This window comes from Piliocolobus tephrosceles, chromosome 12 (genome assembly GCF_002776525.5).
Source record: "Piliocolobus tephrosceles isolate RC106 chromosome 12, ASM277652v3, whole genome shotgun sequence".
Taxonomy (NCBI): Eukaryota; Metazoa; Chordata; class Mammalia; order Primates; family Cercopithecidae; genus Piliocolobus; species Piliocolobus tephrosceles.
Genome location: NC_045445.1, coordinates 86,837,151 through 86,856,544, shown reverse-complemented (window position 1 = coordinate 86,856,544; position 19,394 = coordinate 86,837,151). Strand labels below are relative to the sequence as shown.

Here is a 19,394-nt window from a genome sequence, read left to right as displayed (position 1 = left end):
CTTATCAGCTTAAGAAGATTTTGGGCTGAGACGATGGGGTTTTCTAAGTATCCAACCATGTCATCTGCAAACAGGGACAATTTGACTTCTTCTTTTCCTAACTGAATACCCTTGATTTCTTTCTGCTGCCTGATTGCCCTTGCCAGAACTTCCAACACTATGTTGAATAGGAGTGGTGAGAGAGGGCATCCCTGTCTTGTGCCAGTTTTCAAAGGGAATTTTTCCACTTTTTGCCCATTCAGTATGATATTAGCTGTGGGTTTGTCATAAATAGCTCTTATTATTTTGAGGTACATTCCATCAATACCGAATTTATTGAGCGTTTTTAGCATGAAGGGTTGTTGGATTTTGTCAAAAGCCTTTTCTGCATGTATTGAGATAATCATGTGGTTCTTATCTTTGGTTCTGTTTATAAGCTGGATTATGTTTATTGATTTGCGAATGTTGAGCCAGCCTTGCATCCCAGGGATGAAGCCCACTTGATCATGTTGGATAAGCTTTTTGATGTGCTGCTGAATCCGGTTTGCCAGTATTTTATTGAGGATTTTTGCATCGATGTTCTTCAGGGACATTGGTCGAAAATTCTCTTCTTTTGTTGTGTCTCTGCCAGGCTTTGGTATCAGGATGATGTTGTCCTCATAAAATGAGTTAGGGAGGATTCCCTCTTTTTCTATTGATTGGAATAGTTTCAGAAGGAATGGTACCAGCTCCTCCTTGTACCTCTGGTGGAATTCAGCTGTGAATCCATCTGGTCCTGGGCTTTTTTTGGTGAGTAGGCTATTAATTATTGCCTCAATTTCAGAGCCTGCTATTGGTCTGTTCAGGGATTCAACTACTTCCTGGTTTAGTCTTGGGAGAGTGTAAATGTCCAGGAAATTATCCATTTCTTCTAGATTTTCTAGTTGATTTGCGTATAAGTGTTCATAGTATTCTCTGATGGTACTTTGTATTTCTGTGGGGTCGGTGGTGATATCCACTTTATCATTTTTTATTGCGTCTATTTGATTCCTCTCTCTTTTCTTCTTTATTAGTCTTGCTAGTGGTCTGTCAATTTTGTTTATCTTTTCAAAAAACCAACTCCTGGATTCATTGATTTTTTGGAGGGTTTTTTGTGTCTCTATCTCCTTCAGTTCTGCTCTGATCTTAGTTATTTCTTGCCTTCTGCTAGCTTTTGAATGTGTTTGCTCTTGCCTCTCTAGTTGTTTTAATTGTGATGTTAGAGTGTCAATTTTAGATCTTTCCTGCTTTCTCTTGTGGGCATTTAGTGCTATAAATTTCCCTCTACACACTGCTTTAAATGTGTCCCAGGGATTCTGGTATGTTGTATCTTTGTTCTCATTGGTTTCAAAGAACATCTTTATTTCTGCTTTCATTTTGTTATGTACCCAGTAGTCATTCAGGAGCAGGTTGTTCAGTTTCCATGTAGTTGAGCGGTTTTGATTGAGTTTCTTAGTCCTGAGTTCTAGTTTGATTGCACTGTGGTCTGAGAGACAGTTTGTTATAATTTCTGTTCTTTTACATTTGCTGAGGAGTGCTTTACTTCCAATTATGTGGTCAATTTTGGAATAAGTGTGATGTGGTGCTGAGAAGAATGTATATTCTGTTGACTTGGGGTGGAGAGTTCTATAGATGTCTATTAGGTCCGCTTGGTGCAGAGATGAGTTCAATTCCTGGATATCCTTGTTAACTTTCTGTCTCGTTGATCTGTCTAATGTTGACACTGGAGTGTTGAAGTCTCCCCTTATTATTGTATGGGAGTCTAAGTCTCCTTGTAAGTCTCTTAGGACTTGCTTTATGAATCTGGGTGCTCCTGTATTGGGTGCATATATATTTAGGATAGTTAGCTCTTCCTGTTGAATTGATCCCTTTACCATTATGTAATGGCCTTCTTTGTCTCTTTTGATCTTTGATGGTTTAAAGTCTGTTTTATCAGAGACTAGGATTGCAACCCCTGCTTTTTTTTGTTCTCCATTTGCTTGGTAGATCTTCCTCCATCCTTTTATTTTGAGCCTATGTATGTCTCTGCATGTGAGATGGGTCTCCTGAAGACAGCAGACTGATGGGTCTTGACTCTTTATCCAGTTTGCCAGTCTGTGTCTTTTAATTGGAGCATTTAGTCCATTTACATTTAAGGTTAATATTGTTATGTGTGAACTTGATCCTGCCATTATGATATTAACTGGTTATTTTGCTCGTTAGTTGATGCAGTTTCTTCCTAGCCTCGATGGTCTTTACATTTTGGCATGTTTTTGCAATGGCTTGTACCGGTTGTTCCTTTCCATGTTTAGGGCTTCCTTCAGGGTCTCTTGTAAGGCAGGCCTGGTGGTGACAAAATCTCTAACCATTTGCTTATCTGTAAAGAATTTTATTTCTCCTTATGAAACTTAGTTTGGCTGGATATGAAATTCTGGGTTTAAAATTCTTTTCTTTAAGAACGTTGAATATTGGCCCCCACTCTCTTCTGGCTTGTAGAGTTTCTGCTGAGAGATCTGCTGTCAGTCTGATGGGCTTCCCTTTGTGGTAACCCGACCTTTCTCTCTGGCTGCCCTTAAGATTTTTTCCTTCATTTCAACTTTGGTGAATCTGGCAATTATGTGTCTTGGAGTTGCTCTTCTGGAGGAGTATCTTTGTGGCGTTCTCTGTATTTCCTGAATTTGAATGTTGGCCTGCCCTGCTATGTTGGGGAAGTTCTCCTGGATGATATCCTGAAGAGTGTTTTCCAATTTGATTTCATTTTCCCCCTCACTTTCAGGCACCCCAATCAGACGTAGATTTGGTCGTTTTACATAATCCCATACTTCTTGCAGGCTTTGTTCATTTCTTTTTCTTCTTTTTTCTTTTGGTTTCTCTTCTCGCTTCATTTCATTCATTTGATCCTCAATCTCTGATACTCTTTCTTCCAGTTGATCGAGTCGGTTACTGAAGCTTGTGCATTTGTCATGTATTTCTCGTGTCATGGTTTTCATCTCTGTCATTTAGTTTATGACCTTCTCTGCATTAATTAGTCTAGCTGTCAATTCTTCCACTCTTTTTTCAAGATTTTTAGTTTCTTTGCGCTGGGTACGTAATTCCTCCTTTAGCTCTGAGAGGTTTGATGGACTGAAGCCTTCTTCTCTCATCTTGTCAAAGTCATTCTCTGACCAACTTTGATCCGTTGCTGGCAATGGGCTGTGCTCCTTTGCAGGGGGAGATGCACTCTTATTTTTTGAATTTCCAGCTTTTCTGCCCTGCTTTTTCCCCATCTTTGTGGTTTTATCTGTCTCTGGTCTGTGATGATGGTGACGTACTGATGGGGTTTTGGTATAGGTGTCCTTCCTGTTTGATAGTTTTCCTTCTGACAGTCAGGACCCTCAGCTATAGGTCTGTTGGAGATTGCTTGAGGTCCACTCCAGACCCTGTTTATCTGGGTATCAGCAGCAGAGGTTGCAGAAGATAGATTATTGCTGAACAGCGAGTGTACCTGTCTGATTCTTGCTTTGGAAGCTTCCTCTCAGGGGTTTACTCCACCCTGTGAGGTGTGGAGTGCCAGACTGCCCCTATTGGGGATGTCTCCCAGTTAGGCTACTCAGGGGTCAGGGACCCACTTGAGCAGGCAGCCTGCCTCTTCTCAGATCTCAACCTCCGTGTTGGGAGATCCACTGCTCTCTTCAAAGCTGTCAGACAGAGTCGTTCGCGTCTGCACAGGCCTCTGCTGCTTCCCCTCTTATTTTTTAGCTGTGCCCTGTCCCCAGAGGTGGAGTCTACAGAGACAGTCAGGTTTCCTTGAGCTGCTGTGAGCTCCACCCAGTTCGAGCTTCCCAGGGGCTTTGTTTACCTACTTAAGCCTCAGCGATGGCGGGCGCCCCTCCCCCAGCCTGGCTGCTGCCTTGCAGTTAGATTGCCGCAGACTGCTGTGTTAGCAAGGAGGGAGGCTCTGTGGGCGTGGGACCCTCCCAGCCAGGTGTGGGATATATTCTCCTGGTGTGCTGGTGTGCTTACAGCACAGTATTTGGGTGGGAGTTACCCGATTTTCCAGGTGTTGTGTGTCTCAGTTCCCCTGGCTAGGAAAAGGGACTCCCTTCCCCCTTGCGCTTCCCAGGTGAAGCGATGCCTCGCCCTGCTTCAGCTCTTGCTGGTCAGGATGCAGCAGCTGACCAGCACTGATTGTCCGGCACTCCCGAGTGAGATGACCCCAGTACCTCAGTTGAAAATGCAGAAATCACCGGTTTTCTGTGTCGCTCGTGCTGGGAGATGGAGACTGGAGCTGTTCCTATTCGGCCGTCTTCGCCAATATTATTCTTATTCTGTGAAATGTGAGTTGAATTCAGTTTTTTAGAGTAAGGAAGTAAGGAACAAATGAGGCTTGAGGAGTGTATTGCAAGTTTGGAATTGTCACCAAGGGGAACAGGATTGGAAGCTATCGAACCAAACAGCACTGAGGACACAATGAGACTGGAAAATAGAAATTTGAAGAAGCAGCACTACAGAAGGCTGTATAATTTTCTCCAGGTGTGTTCAGCCACAGTCTAAGATCAGAAGAGGCAGATTATAAGATACACCTAGGGAGGTTACTGGTACCCAACTTTAGTGAACATGAGAATCACTTGGAGGGATTGTTATATTGCCCATAGGTTACTGAGCCCACGCCCAGAGTTTCTGAATCTTCAGGTGTGGAGAGATTCCCAATAATTTGCATTTCTACAAACTGCTATGTGGATTCTGATGCTGCTGGTGGAAGCAATATACTTTGAGGACCACTGATTTCCATGAAGTTATTATGGGGTGGGAGGGGTGAAGGGGATGCATTGTGTAGAATAGAGTAACAGGCAAGAATACATGAGAGTACAGGATATTTGTAAAAGAGTAGTTCAAATGCTGATCATGGCAGTGAGGGAATTTGGACCAGATAGGGAAAAGGATGGAGTCAGGAGGGACCTGATTTAAAAAGGTAAAGGAGGGTAGAGATCTTCACAAGAACATAGCACTTATCCCAGTTTGTAATTCTACATGTTTTCTTTTTGTTGTTGTTGTTGGTTTACTTGTTTTTTTTTTTTTTTTTTTTTTTGATGTGATAAAACATTTTAATATAAGTAAGTATATATGGAGAACAGAAAGAGAATCAAAAACAATGATAATGGTTAATATACAGTGAACTACATTTTATTTTTTTTATTTTTTTTAATTTTTATTTTTTTGAAATTATATTGGTTTACTTGTATGTTGTTTCCTCTCCTGACTAGATTCTAAGAGGACAGGCACTATGTTGTTTTGTTTATGACTCTTTCCAACATTCAACATGTAATATGTGTTCAATACAGCTTTGTTGATTGTATGGGTGAAAAAAAAAAATTGCATGCTTTCACCTCTGACTCTTCTTCTTTAAGCTCTCCTCATTCCTTGAGATTCAGACCAAGCCTAAACTCTCCTATAACACTTTCTCCAGTGATTAATAATCTAAACTCCTATAGTTGTTAAAGTCTTACAATATAATTGGCTTTTTTGATGTGTAGTTTAGCATAATCACCACCGCAATTAGGAATTAGAGCAGTTGACTTTCTTACTATTCCCACCCTCATTGAACCACTGATCTGTTCTCAATTCCTATTATTACATCTTTCCTAGAAAAAAAAAAAGATGCATATATATGTATACATATTCTGTGATTTATGTAAGTGATATCTACATATAAATGGAATAATACAGTATGCAATCCTTCAGGATTAACCTTTTTCACACAGCATAATTCTCTGGAGATTCTTCTAAGTTGTTGTATGTGTCAATAGTTTACTGTTTTTATTGCTGAGTAGTATTTCATGGTATGAATGTATCACATTTTGTACAACTTTTCACTGTTAAAGAGAATTTAGATTTTATCCAGTTATTGGCTTTTATTAATAAAATTACTACGACTATGTGTATAGAGGCATTGATTGATTAATTGATTGAGGCAGAGTCTCGCTCTGTCACTTAGGCTGGAGTTCAGTGGCACGATCTTGGCTAACTGCAACCTCTGCCCCCCAGGTTCAAGTGATTCTCATGCATCAGCCTCCTGAGTAGCTGGGATTACAGGTGCCCGCCACCACACTAAGCTAATTTTTGTATTTTTAGCACAGATACGTTTTGCCATATTGGTCAGGCTGGTCTCAAACTCCTGACCTCAAGTGATCCACCTGCCTCGGCCTCCTAGTGTGCTGGGATTACAGGTGCTGGGTAGAAGCTTTTGTGTGAACATCGTTCACATTTCTCTATGTTAGATACCTAGAACTAGGATTTTTGGATCATACAGTAAGGGGATATTTAACTTTATAAGGAACTGCCAAACTTTTTTCCAGAGTGTCTGAACCATTTTACATTCCCATCAGCAAAGTGTGAGTGATTCAGTTGTTCCACATCCCTGCCAGCATTTGGTGTTATCACTGATTTTTAAAGGCCATTGTGACAGGTATGTAATGATATCTCATTGTAATTTTGATTTGCATTTTCTAAATGGCTAATAATGTTTAACATCTATCATATGTTTATTTGTCATTCTTATATCTTGTGTTGTGAAATATCAGTTCAGATTTTTTGCCTATTTTTAATTGGGTTGTTTTTATTTTGTTAAAATTTAAGTGTTCTTTATGTATTTTGGATACAAGAGTGAAGCCTTGACTACTACGGTCAGTCCCAGGCTCTCTGAGGAAATTATATTTAGGCTGATAACTTGAATGTAGCATAGAAATCAGCCATATTAAGAAAGCTACAGGACAGCTTCAACTGCAGGTGTAAATACTTTGAGACAGGAATGATCTCAGTGTATTTAAGGAATAAGAAGACAGTGTGGCTGTAGTATACTGAGAAAGATGAAGAATAATAAGAAATGAGTTTATAGATATAAAGAAGGATAAGTAAGATCATGTAGAGTCTCTCAAGCCATGGTAGGGAATTTTTATTTAGTTTTACTCACAGTGAGGAGCTGTTGCAGAGATGTGGCATAGCTTACATTGTATTTTAAAAGGTTACACTTGTTGTTATGTGAAACACATGTTATGAGAGGAACAAGATAGGTGACGATTGTAGTTTTTCAGGTGACAGAAGATAATGGCACAGACTATGGTGGTAGCATATACTTTTCAGGTAGATCCCTCAGAATTTTGATGATGGATATGAGATGTGAAGGAGTGAGAATAATCAAAGATAACTCTTGAGGTTTTGGCTTTCATAACTGGTGGCACTCTCTAGTGAGAAAAGGAAGACTGAAGAGGACAAGGTTTGGGGGAGAGGTCAAACATTTATTTTTAATATGTTGAGTCTGAGATAAAAATTAGACAAATGGAGATGCCAAGAAGACTGCTGAATAAGTCTTGAACTCGATGGAGAGTTTGGAGAGAAGTTTATGTAAACAGAACAACATGACAAAAGATACAGAGCTGTGAAAGTATGTGGTATGACCAGAGGTGAGCAAGTGGTTAGATTTGACCAGTATATATTTTGCAGAACTAGAAAGAGTAAGAGACATTGCTGAAAAGGCAGGCCAGGGCTGAGTTAGAGAGGGCTTAGCTGATGGGGAAATTTTTGGAATTTATTATTTGAATATGAGGGAGCCATTACAGATCTTTGACAAAAGGTGTGACATGAACAAAGAAAGATTTTTGAAAAATTAATATCGCACAACCAAAACAATGTCACAAAAGAAGAACAAAGTTGGAGAACTCATACTTACTGGTTTCTAAACTTACTACAAAGCATAGAACTCAAGACTGTGTGGCATTGGCATAAGGATAGACAGATAGATCAATAGAATAGAATTGAAGATCCAGAAATAAACTCTCTCATTTTGGTCAATTGATTTTCAACAAAAGTACCAAGACCTTTCAATGGAAAAAAAAATAGTCTTTTCAATAAATGGTGCGGAGGCAACTGAATATCCACATACAAAACTATGAAATTGAATCTCTGACTCACAACATACAAAAAAATCAAAATCAACTCAAAATGGATCAAAGACCTAAATATAAAAGCTAAAGCTATACTTCTAGGAGAAAATAAATGAACAAACATTCGTAACCTTGGATTAGGCAATGGTTTCTTTTATACAACACTAAAAGCACAAGTGAACAAATAAATTGAAATAGCTTAAAATTTAAAGTATGCTTTAAAGGACACCATAAAAAGTGAAAAGGTGATCCACAGGATGTGAAATAATTCCATAATCATATGTCTGATAAGGGACTTGTATCCAGAATCCATAAGGAACTATTGCTTGATGTCACTGTTATTTGACAATGCTATTATCAAAAAACATATAACCCAATTTAAAATGGGCAAAGGATTTGAATAAACATTGCTCCCAAGAAGATGTTAAAAGGGCTATTAAGCACAAGAGAAGATGCTCAACATTGTTAGCCATCAGAGAATTGGAAATAAAAACTGTAGTGAGATGACACTTTTCACATGCTAGGATAATGAAAATAATTTTTTTAAAAAAGCAGACAATAGCTAGTTTTCATGCAGATGTTGAGAAATTGGAACCCTAATATGTTACTGGTGAGAATGCAAAATGGTGCAGGTGCTTTGGAAAGCAGTTTGGCAATTCTTTAAGTGGTTAAACATAGCATTATCATACAAATCAGGAATAAATGAAAACATATATCCACATAAAAACTTGTAAACAAATGCTGATAGCAGCAATATTCATAATAACTAAAATGTGGAAATGGCCCAAATGTTCATCAACTGAAGAATGAATGAATAAAATGTGGTATATCTATTCAATGGAATATTTGTCAATAAACACAATTAAGTATTGATATGTGCTACAACGTGGGTGAACAAAGAAAACATATTAAATAAAAAATCAGTCACAAAATGAAATGTATGATATAATTCAATAACTGTGGAATGCCCAAAGTGGACAAGTCTATAGAGACGGAAAGTAGAATATTGATTACCTTGGGTGGGGTGGGGTGGGGGTGGGTGGGTGGATGAGAGGGTGAGGGCAGTGCAGGAGTTCTTTTGGTGGTAATGACATGCAAAATGAATCGTGGTGGTTACAAAGTTCTGGTAATATACTAAAAACCATTGAATTGAACATTTTAAACGGGTGAATTGTACTGTATGCAAATTATATCTCAATAAAGTTGTTAGAAAAGATTAATGTAACATTATTTGGAAGATGAATTGGAGAGGGCAAGGCTGGAGGCAGAGAAACATGTTAGGAGGCTTTGTAATGGTTCAGTTAAGAAAACAAGGGTCTAAACTAGGACAAGAGTAATGATAATTGAAAGGAGAAGAGGATGGTTCTAAAATATAATGTAGAGGTAGAATCAATAAGACCTGCCATTTGGTTAGATGTTGAATTACGAAAGTGAGGAAGTAAAGAAGATTAAAGTTTTGAGTCTCGGTAAGTACAAGAGTGATAGTGTTATTTCTAGATAGACACTGGGAGCACAGATTGGGAAAGAAGGTGGTTTTTCAAAGGAGGGAGGTGAGTTCCTACAATCTATTTTCCTGGTGCTGTCAGGACAATCTTTAAAATATATTCAGTATCTAATAGAATATTTGGAGTTGGAGCTGAGTAGCAAGGGGAGTCTGGCTGGAACTAAGTATTTAAGAGTCATCGATGCACAGATCATAGTTGACATCAGAAAGGTGACTAAAGGTTCCAAAGAGAGAGTATGGAAAGAAGGAAGAGAACTGAGACAGAACTTTGTGCAAACAACTGCATTTAGGAGACAGCAGCTGGAAAAAATACACCAAAGCAGGGAACCTCACCCTGCCTCCCCCCTTCCCCTGCCTTCCCCACAAAGATAAAGAAGATATTAAAAGCAGAAAAAAAGTAGCAAGGCTGCCTTACCAGAGTATTGGACCTGGGCCTTTAAGGAAAGGGAAAGCAGAAAAGAAAGGCTGAGGGTGTCCCAGGAGGGAAAAGCTCAAGGTCACAAAAATAAAATGATGGAGAAAGGATGAAGAAAGATCTTAAAGAGGATGGGATTCACCCACCACTGCCTCTTGGGGAGACCTGGGAATTGAGAGAAATTTCTGACCCAGTGCAACTGGAGGTTCTTTGTTACACTTCCTAGGTGAGGTGCTCACTTATCAGTGGAACATCCCAGAGAGATCTGGCCCTGGGCCCAATGACTCTGCTTGTGTTTCCTGGATCTATTATTCTGCAGTGGATCCCATCAAGGTAAATACAAGATTGGCTACCTGGAAGTGGGTCAAACTCCCGGCAAAAAGAAGCTATTAACCAGGTGTAGTAAGAAGCTTGCTCCTGGGATACTAGAGCCTAGAATTTGGGGAACATTCCTCAAAAGCTGGACTTATTTTAATAGACAGGAGGAGGGAGGAAGGGAATGGGCAGCACCAGATACTTGTCATGAAGATTTTCTTTCTTTTCTTTTCATTTTGGATCCTATATAGTAACATGCTCTCATTACAAGAAAACAAACACACAAGCAAACAGAAAACACAAAAGAAACCTGGGGTTGGTTGTACAGAGATTGAGGCTTTAGTCCCAAATTTGGTTATAGCATGCTTTTAGAATGACCTTAAATAAGTCATTCTGCCTCTGTTTCCTTATCTGGAAAATGGATTTATCGATCTAGCCATCCATCTACAGCCAGCCATTAGCAATCATTTATTGAGTGCCTACCACATTTTAGGCATTTTACTTGGTGCTTTGGATGATATAAATTTAAGATACATTTCCAGCTTCAAAGAGTATTGTCTAGTTAAGGAAGAGAGAACCTGGAGAAGACATCACAATGGGAGGTGCATGTACTCTTGGCCTTAAAAGCTGAGTCACATTATGCCATCAGATAAGCGGTATGATGATGGGGAGGGCATTGCAGGCAGAGGAAACAGCACAAAAAAGACACTAAGTTGTAAAAATGTTCGGTAGGTTAAGAGGTCAATAAATACTTTAGCCTAGATAAAGCATAGATCAGATAGTGCATCTTAACTAAGTCCCAAGATAATTGTTAGAATGAATTCAAATAACATAGTGGGGTACTTATAAATGTAAGATATCATGAGGAAATGCTGAGAGGCACAGTGGGCTTGTATGAGAAGCTGGCTCCCTGCAGAGTACTGCTACCCAGAAACAACTCCATCTCTTTCTGTCTCTCCCGCTTCCTCCCTTCCTCAGGACATGTATAGTGGCCTGGTGGGGCCCTTGACTATCTGCCGAAAGGGCATCCTGGAGCCCCACGGAGGACGGAGTGACATGGACCGGGAATTTGCGTTGTTGTTTTTGATTTTTGATGAAAATCAGTCTTGGTATTTGGAGGAAAATGTGGCAACCCATGGGTCCCAGGATCCAGGCAGTATTAATCTACAGGATGAAACTTTCTTGGAGAGTAATAAAATGCATGGTCAGTAGTAAAAAAGCTACTCTTTTTCCAAAGCAGTCCCTACTGGTTACATGGGGATATCTAATAGGCCTATTACTATCTAAGGGAACATAATCCCAGAAAGGACACGAACATGGTAAGGTGAAATGAGAATGAGTCAGAAGAAGCATTTCCTACTATCATACATTTACATATACAAAGGCAGATATGTGGTCCAGGTTAGATTGGGTGCCCAGAAAGCGGGAAGTTGACTGTGTAAAGTTGCCATGGTGATACCAGCAAATTTTAACATATTAGAGAAGGCAAAATGGACATGTATGACCTTCAATGTACTTGCCAAACTGACTGCTTAGTGCTTCTCTATTTTAAAACCCTGAGTTTAGTCTCCCAATATCATCTCATTTATTTACTGCTCTAAATTTGGGACCAGTTATCTCAATGGATTCCAATACAGCCAGATGAAAGCTTGTATTTTAGTCTTTTTTTAAAAGAGTTTCAATTTATAGATGGAAGAATTGAAGAAGACAGCCTCAGTGAGAAGCATACTGGATTTATGTCAGATACAGGGAAGAACTTTTTGGTACTTGAATGGATTTTGGAGAGAAATTGTGCATCAAAGCCTTCCTTTGCTCGAGAGATCTGTGTAGCTTTTCAAAAACAAGAGAAAGAAGGGAGAGCATAAGTGCAGTAGAATTAAGTGATCTCTCACTATTCCTTTTAGCCCAAGATTTCTTTGATCTGAGGATGTGTACCTTTGATAGTGATTCTAATGGAACTAAAAAGTAGTATATTCTTATCCTACAGATTTTAGCTATTTCTCCTTGATGGAGTGATGAATGATTCACGTTAGAACAGATGATTCACAAACTTCACAAGGCAGACATTTTAGCACCTGTCAAATCAAAAAAAAGACCCAGGACAAAAAAGGGAAAGAGGGCACAGTTATGTCCTGTTAATGCAGGGGTTTGGCTAATGCTTACCTTCTTCTGTTTGTTTATGTGTCTATATGCACTCTTCAGGTGTAAATATACCTACCTATCCATCTAGCAGGTATTTGTTGTGCAGTTTCTGAGTGCTAGCACTGGAGATATTTGCATCTGAGGGGTAAATAAATAATATCCCTCTCTTCCTTTTCAGGTTCCTGAACCAACACATTAAGATCAAATGTGAACCTTATTACTAAGAAGGCTAATGGAAAAACTGATCTCAGTTCTACAACTAAATAGGCTTACTAACATTTCTCTGGCAACAGATAGACATTTCCACCTTGTCATTGACATAGATGGACAGCAATACTCTCCTCTTTAGCAGAGGGAGAATCAAACCCACAGTGAAATAATGAATCAGCTATTGCCCATTTCTGTGGCCCGACTGATGAGTGAGAGAAAAGATCAATAAGAGGCTGAGTTGATCATGTTTAGTTTCCTCTCTGAAATCCACAATTTGGTAGACACAGAGACAGATTATAAATGATTGCTTCCTCTCTTGAGGAATAAAGTGGAAATTATCTTCCCTCTGTAAGAATATGAGAAGTGGGGGAAATTTTCCAGGGAAAAGTCCTGGAAGTGTGAATTTTTATAACAATAAGTACTTTGATGTCCTTGGAGCATAAGATGTGGCCTGGGAAGAGACCCATACATTAATATCATTATTAATCCCAGGCATTAATATCACTATTCTATGCATTAATGTTATTAATTCCATGAATGTGGCAGGTCTTTTTTTTTTTTTTTTTTTTTTAACATTTACTGTTGACCCAGCTGTCTACTGGGTGTTCTGAAAAAATACAAGGAAGCTATAGTAATGCAGTGTATACATACATCCTTTTCTGCATATTAGGAACCTATAGTCTAGTTAGGGATGTAAGCTTTCACACATGAAAAGACAGGTAAATGTAGAAGACAATTTCTTATGAGTTCCAAGGAGTCATGAGACAGTACTGGAGGAGTTCACAAGTGGAAGGGCATGCAGGGAATAAGAGGTATGGAGAGGAACTAGGAGATCAGGAAAGTATTTCTGGAGGAGTAAAGACTTGACTAGGCTTTAAAAAATTGATAAAAGAAGGCAGGATTTCTAGTAGGGAATCTTAGAAACACAAGGACAAAAAGAACATGCATGGACCATTTGAGGGATGGTGAAGAAATCACCCTAATTAGAATAAGCTTGCTGGGTAGTGGGAGTTAAGTCTGAGAAAGTGGTTTGGAGTTATATTTTGAAGGATCTTGTTGGGTGAAGTAAGGATCCATGGACTTGCTCTTTGGAGCAGGAGAGAGTAATTAAAATATTTGAAGCAGCAGAATGATGTCATCACATTCAGTTATTTAGAGAGATAATTTTGATAATATCAATGTAAGAAGATACCTTGAAAAGGGACAGATGGAATAAAGATGAGACAAATTAGGAGCCCATTGCTATCTTCAAGAAAAAAGATTAGGACCAGGACAGTGGCAATGGGAAGTCAAAAGGAGAGATGTAAGAAGCTTCTTCTTCTTCTTTTTTTTGACAGCAATCAATGGGAAACTCTATGCCAACCTTAGGGGTCTTACCATGTACCAAGGAGAACGAGTGGCCTGGTACATGCTGGGCATGGGCCAAGATGTGGATCTGCATACCATCCACTTTCATGCAGAGAGCTTCCTGTATCGGGTGAGCTGGAAAGTGGGCTGAGTCCCTCAAGGATGATTAGAACAGTGGTTGAGCAACAATTGAGAAAAAGGGTAATAGCGTGGAACATGGTAACAATTAGTTAAAAGAGCAGAGGTCTAGTAAATGGAGCACTGAGCTGGAAATTTTAGTCTGGCTGTATATCCCAGGGTCAAAAACTTCCTGCTAGGCCCTAGCTTTCCCTTCTGCTGTGAAGAGAAAAAATGGCCCATTTATCGGTAAGGAGACTGAAGGAATCAATATCAAGACTCAATGTCAAGGACTCAATGTCAAGGAATCAATGTCAAGGACTTGAGATTCAATGAGCAGTGATTTTTAAGAACAAGGAATTTCAGGGTGGCATCTCAGAATTGCTGAAAGTCCTTAATCTATTAAAAGAAGAGCTTCAACTTAGAGGGCACATGGAACAATATGTAGATTTTGAAAACAGTTTAGTCTTAGGTAAAGGAGGAGGAGTTGGGGGCACTGATACAGACTTCGAGATTTAGAAGTGCTGAAAAAGACAATGGCAAAGATAACTTTATTTGAATCAATTTCTAAAGGAAATATATGCCTCATTCATAGGGGTAAAGCTTACACCAAATTTCTCATATTTTAGCCTGCTGAAAATTATAAAGATACTTGTTTTGAACTCTCTAAAGTAACCTAGAAATTCTCTTATTTTGGGACACTTTAAGAGGAGAAAGTCATCTCTGTTGATTTAGTTTCTGTGGGTGGGTTCATTGGAGATACGAATAAAGTGGACACTTTTTTTTTTTTTTTTTTTGAAATGGAATCTCACTCTGTCATCCAGGCTGGAGTGCAGTGGCGCGATCTCAGCTTACTGCAAGCTCCACCTCCCAGGTTCACACCATTCTACTGCTTCTGCCTCCTGAGTAGCTGGGACTGCAGGCGCCTGTCACCATGCCAGGCTACTTCTTTTTTTTTTTTTTTTTTTTGTATTTTTTAGTAGAGATGGGATTTCACTGCGTTAGCCAGGATGATTTCGATAAAGTGGACTTTTAAAGCCACTCACTGGTCTAGGAGTCTTGGAGTCTCAGCTCCCTAATGTGGACATCACAAATTTTTAGTTCCTGAAAGCTCTAAGATGACCTTTATATCCTTCACTTCCTCTTCCTCATTCCCAATCTCTCTTGCAGAATGGTGAGAACTACCGGGCAGATGTGGTGGATCTGTTCCCAGGGACTTTTGAAGTAGTGGAGATGGTGGCCAGCAACCCTGGGACGTGGTTGATGCACTGCCATGTGACTGACCATGTCCATGCTGGCATGGAGACCCTATTCACTGTTTTTTCTCGAACAGGTAAGTCCTAACTTCCCCAAAGCGATCATCTTTTAACACTTTAGCCTATAGGAACCAGATAATACCAAAAAGCCTCTTGATTGTCTCCTTCTGATCCCAGAATAAGCACGTCTTAAGACAGAGCATAGACTCCCTCTAGATATTGCCCCAACCAATATTTCTAATCCTCCATTCCACCTGTCCCTCTCCTAATTACTTCAAAACCTGTTGAGCTCTCATGGGTTGACCCAGCCTGAAACTGGTTTGGCTCTATGCATTGAAGCCTAGTGCAGGTCTGCTTCTTTTTAAATTAATTTAACTTATATACAAATGTATTACTTGACTGCATTAGAGTAACTGATTATTTCAAGGAATATTCCTAATTAGTCTTTCTAAAAAGAGAATAAAAATAAGTCTAACAGTCACCCATTAAATTGATTTGTTTTGTGGGGTTGTGAAAGGCAATTCTTTCCTTTTCTTTTCTTTTCTTTTTTTTCTTAGAGTCAGGGTATTGATCTGTAACCCAGGCTGGAGTACAGTGGTGCAATCATGGCTCATTGGAGCCTCAGACTCTTAGGCTCAAGCGATCCTCCCACATCAGCCTCCCAAGTAGCTGGGACTGCAGGAATGTGCCACCACACAAGGCTAATTTTTATACTTTTTGTAGAGAAGAGGGTCTACCTATGTTACGCAGGCTGGTTCCAAACTCTTGGCCTCCTTCTGCAGCAGCAATCCTCCTGCCTTGGTCTCCCAAAGTACTGGGATTGCAGGCATAAGCCACTGCACCTGGCCTAGCTTTTATTTTTTAGGCACAGGGTTTTGCCCAGGTTAGTTTCAAATTTCTGGGCTCAAACCATCCTTCCACATCAGCCTCCCAAGTCACTGGGATTACAGGAATGAGCCCCCACATCTAGCAAGACAGTTCCTTTTGGTTTTTGAATATCTTCATCTAAGGCTAGAAAGAGATATTAACCTTCAATTACAGCTTATCTCAGAGTTACTACCAAGGGTGGAAAAAACTTTTTCTTTATATTTTATATGGAGAGGGAGCAGCTAGAGCAATTTCTTGGCCAGCCACTCTTTGTTCTTCACCAAAAAATGTAGATGGGTAGGCTGTGTTGGCTTTTGTGTCTTTGGGTAATTAAAGGGTCAAATGTCTTACTTCTTAAGGTTCTTGACCTGAGTCCAGCTGCCAACACTATTTGCCTTCCAAGAAGCCCTATAGAGCCTTTTGGGGTCCACAGAAATCAAGGCTGTTTTTTTTTTGTTTTTTTTTTTTTTTTTCTATGCTTTTAAAGAATACATAGCCACTATTTAAACAAAAATGATATTCTGGGGTTGTCAGTCACTGGCACTCTATCAACAGGAATAGTGAATGGGAAAATGTCTTTGAATATTCAAGTAAACTTAGCAAATGAGGGTAGAGAATACAAATCTTCTGTTTACCCTCAGGGAGGGAGATGAATGATTGTACGTTATGACTTCCTATATCATTTAAAAGATTTATTCTCTGTCAACTAATACTCCTAGAATGCAGCTTCCACTTAACTACTCAGGAGCTATTCCCGAGCACCCAGATTTACAGAAACTTCTTTGTTTTGTTGTAAGTACATAGAACAAAAGTCAAGTGATCAATTGATACATCATCAGGGAGATATAGATCCAAGACAATAGGTTTTCTCTATATGTAGTAATGGATTATCCCAAATATGAGCCATCCAATCTATGAGACCATTTCAATACATATTGCCAGGGTACTTCCATGAGGAAGTATAGCTCATATCTCTCTGTGACAATGAGCCAGCCCATAAATATTTTCTATTTGCCTTTTTGTTTTTTTTTAACCTGCTATGGCCTAATTTCATGTTGTTTCAACTCCATATGTGTTCACAGGTCAACAGGAAGGAAGAGTTGAAAAGATAGAGGGAAAAGACTAATTCTTGAAACAAGGTTTCTGATAAGGCAGCAGGGAATGAGAATCAGAGCTAACATGAAAGATTAGTGCAAGAGTGGAGGAAAGTAATCTTTCTACTGTAAGAAGAAAGAAGACAGAAAATATAAGGATCAATGTGTAGGTTTGACCAGGGGATTTGACAGACTGACAGAGAATTTCAGCCCATGGTCTTTCTCTTCTCGCTGATGGAGCAAATAGAGTCATCTGCTGAGAATGAAGGGCAGGTGACAGGGTACAGGGTTTGAGAAAAGTGGACAAAAGTTTGAAATAGCCACTCTGGTGAATGGGAAATAAATTATCGCCAGGCAGCATTGATGGTTTAGTTGAAATTGGACACAAAGAATATTAATCTTTACAATTGTGTGATTTTCTCTGGCAGCATTCAGCGTACCAGACAAAATACAGGGAAATTATAGTTACTGGAGTTTGGGTAGATTATTGCAACACTCTTGGTAGATTAGTAGTTGAAGTGATAGACCTTGGAGTCTCACTTGGTCAGGAATGGAAGAAAATACAGGATGAAGCTACTAGGTTGAGGAAAAAAAATGAAGGGTTTGAAAGCTAGAGGTCTCATGGCAGGGGAGGATAACAAGTTTTTGAAATAAAGTGTATTAGAGCACTGAAAGGATGGGAGGTTGTTGTTAGATTTTAGATTTCTGAGATGTAACAATTCTTGACAACAAGGTTAATGTGACCATGGGAGTGGCTGGTAGAATTGGAGTAGACATCAAAGTTATTGGAGTTAAAAGGTCCAGAAACTGTGAGGCTTGAGTATTTGATGGGTCAGCACCCATGGTTGGAAATGAGGGAGAGGGAGACTGAGCCAGCTACTAAAGACTTCCATAAATGAAGAGAACTGCTAGCTAACAATAACAAGAAATGATTGTAGTTCTAGCCAAATAATATGAGCCTCAAAAGAGAGATATCTTTACAAAAAGAGGAGAAACAATGATCTCAAAGAAGCATTGAGGGGATGTAAATGAAGTATGGTCCTCAGAGAAGAACTCAGCTTTATTAAATCAAGGAGAGGAAGAAGTGTTCTGAGAAGATGTTGAATGTGTAGGGAAGTATGTTTGACAAGGAGCAGGGATTTCCTGAAGGAAGTGTGGCAAATGGTGGGAAAAAGAGCAATAATGGGGATAGAGGAAGTGCCAAGAAATATGTAAATAATAGCAGAGGGGTGATTTACGTTTTTGACTCCAAGCCTGTTATCTTGCCCATATTTCATGTCACTGTTCAAAATCAAATCAACATGCTAATATTGACTTTGACTATAAAGTAGTAAATTCTACCTTTATTTTGCTTACTTTATCACAGAGAAACTTCTGCAACCAATGTTGACCTTTCATAGGGTGCCTATGAATTGGTAGGAAGAACAACAAGGATAACCTCTTGTCTTTTTTTCCCCCAACCAGAGCACTTAAGCACTATCACCACCATCACCAAAGAGACTGAAAAAGGTACGTAAAATGATGCACAGACTGGGTAGTTATCCGTAGCGTGTCTGTGTGTAGGGTTGGGTGAGGTACATTTAGGGAACGGGACTTCTGTGACTGAAAGTTAGAATACATCAGCAGAAAGTATCCTGAGACATCCACAGGACTTCAGAAGCCAAAGAATGAAGGTTTAACTTCCCTCAGCAGGTTAATTCTCTCTGGCTTCCACCCCAAACCTCCTGAGTTGGGGAAAGCAGCCTCCTCCCCATTTAAAGGCTGCTATTTTAGCCTTTCATCTAACATGTGAGGGGAGAAGAAAATTCTAGATGCTAGTCAAAAACCAGATACTGCATGTTCTCACTTATAAATGGGAGTTAAGCTATGAGTATGCAAAGGTATGCAGATAATGGACATTGGAGACTCAGAAGCAAGGAGAGTAAAAGAGCAGTGAGGAATAAAAAACTACCTATTAGGTACAATGTACACTACTTGGGTAATGGGTGCCCTAAAATCCCAGACTTACCATTATACAATTCATCCATGCAACCAAAAACCACTTGTACTTGTACTCCTAAAGCTGTTGGGAAAAAAAAAAAAAAAAATATATATATATATATATATATATATATATATATATATATATATATATATATATATATATGAATGAGTAAAATCTAGGTGCTGCTGGGGTGGACATGGCAAAGTTGTAGCACAAATATGAATTCCCCAAGGGACAGTGTGAGACAA

The 19,394-nt window shown here is 39.3% G+C and overlaps 1 protein-coding gene across 13 annotated transcripts in view; it reads left to right on the top strand.

Moving 5' to 3' along the window:
* HEPH (hephaestin) overlaps nucleotides 1–19,394 on the top strand; it is a 100,558-nt gene that overhangs the window by 78,046 nt on the left and 3,118 nt on the right. For 10 of the 13 annotated variants that reach the window (XM_023198427.2, XM_023198430.2, XM_031936637.1 and 7 more), the window contains 5 exons: nucleotides 10,041–10,147; nucleotides 11,108–11,333; nucleotides 13,819–13,958; nucleotides 15,116–15,278; nucleotides 18,627–18,671. In XM_023198427.2, the coding sequence (XP_023054195.1) occupies nucleotides 10,041–10,147; nucleotides 11,108–11,333; nucleotides 13,819–13,958; nucleotides 15,116–15,278; nucleotides 18,627–18,671 (681 nt within the window). The remainder of the gene's footprint in view (nucleotides 1–10,040; nucleotides 10,148–11,107; nucleotides 11,334–13,818; nucleotides 13,959–15,115; nucleotides 15,279–18,626; nucleotides 18,672–19,394) is intronic. The other 3 variants (XM_031936642.1, XM_031936641.1, XM_031936640.1) reach the window with 1 other exon arrangement.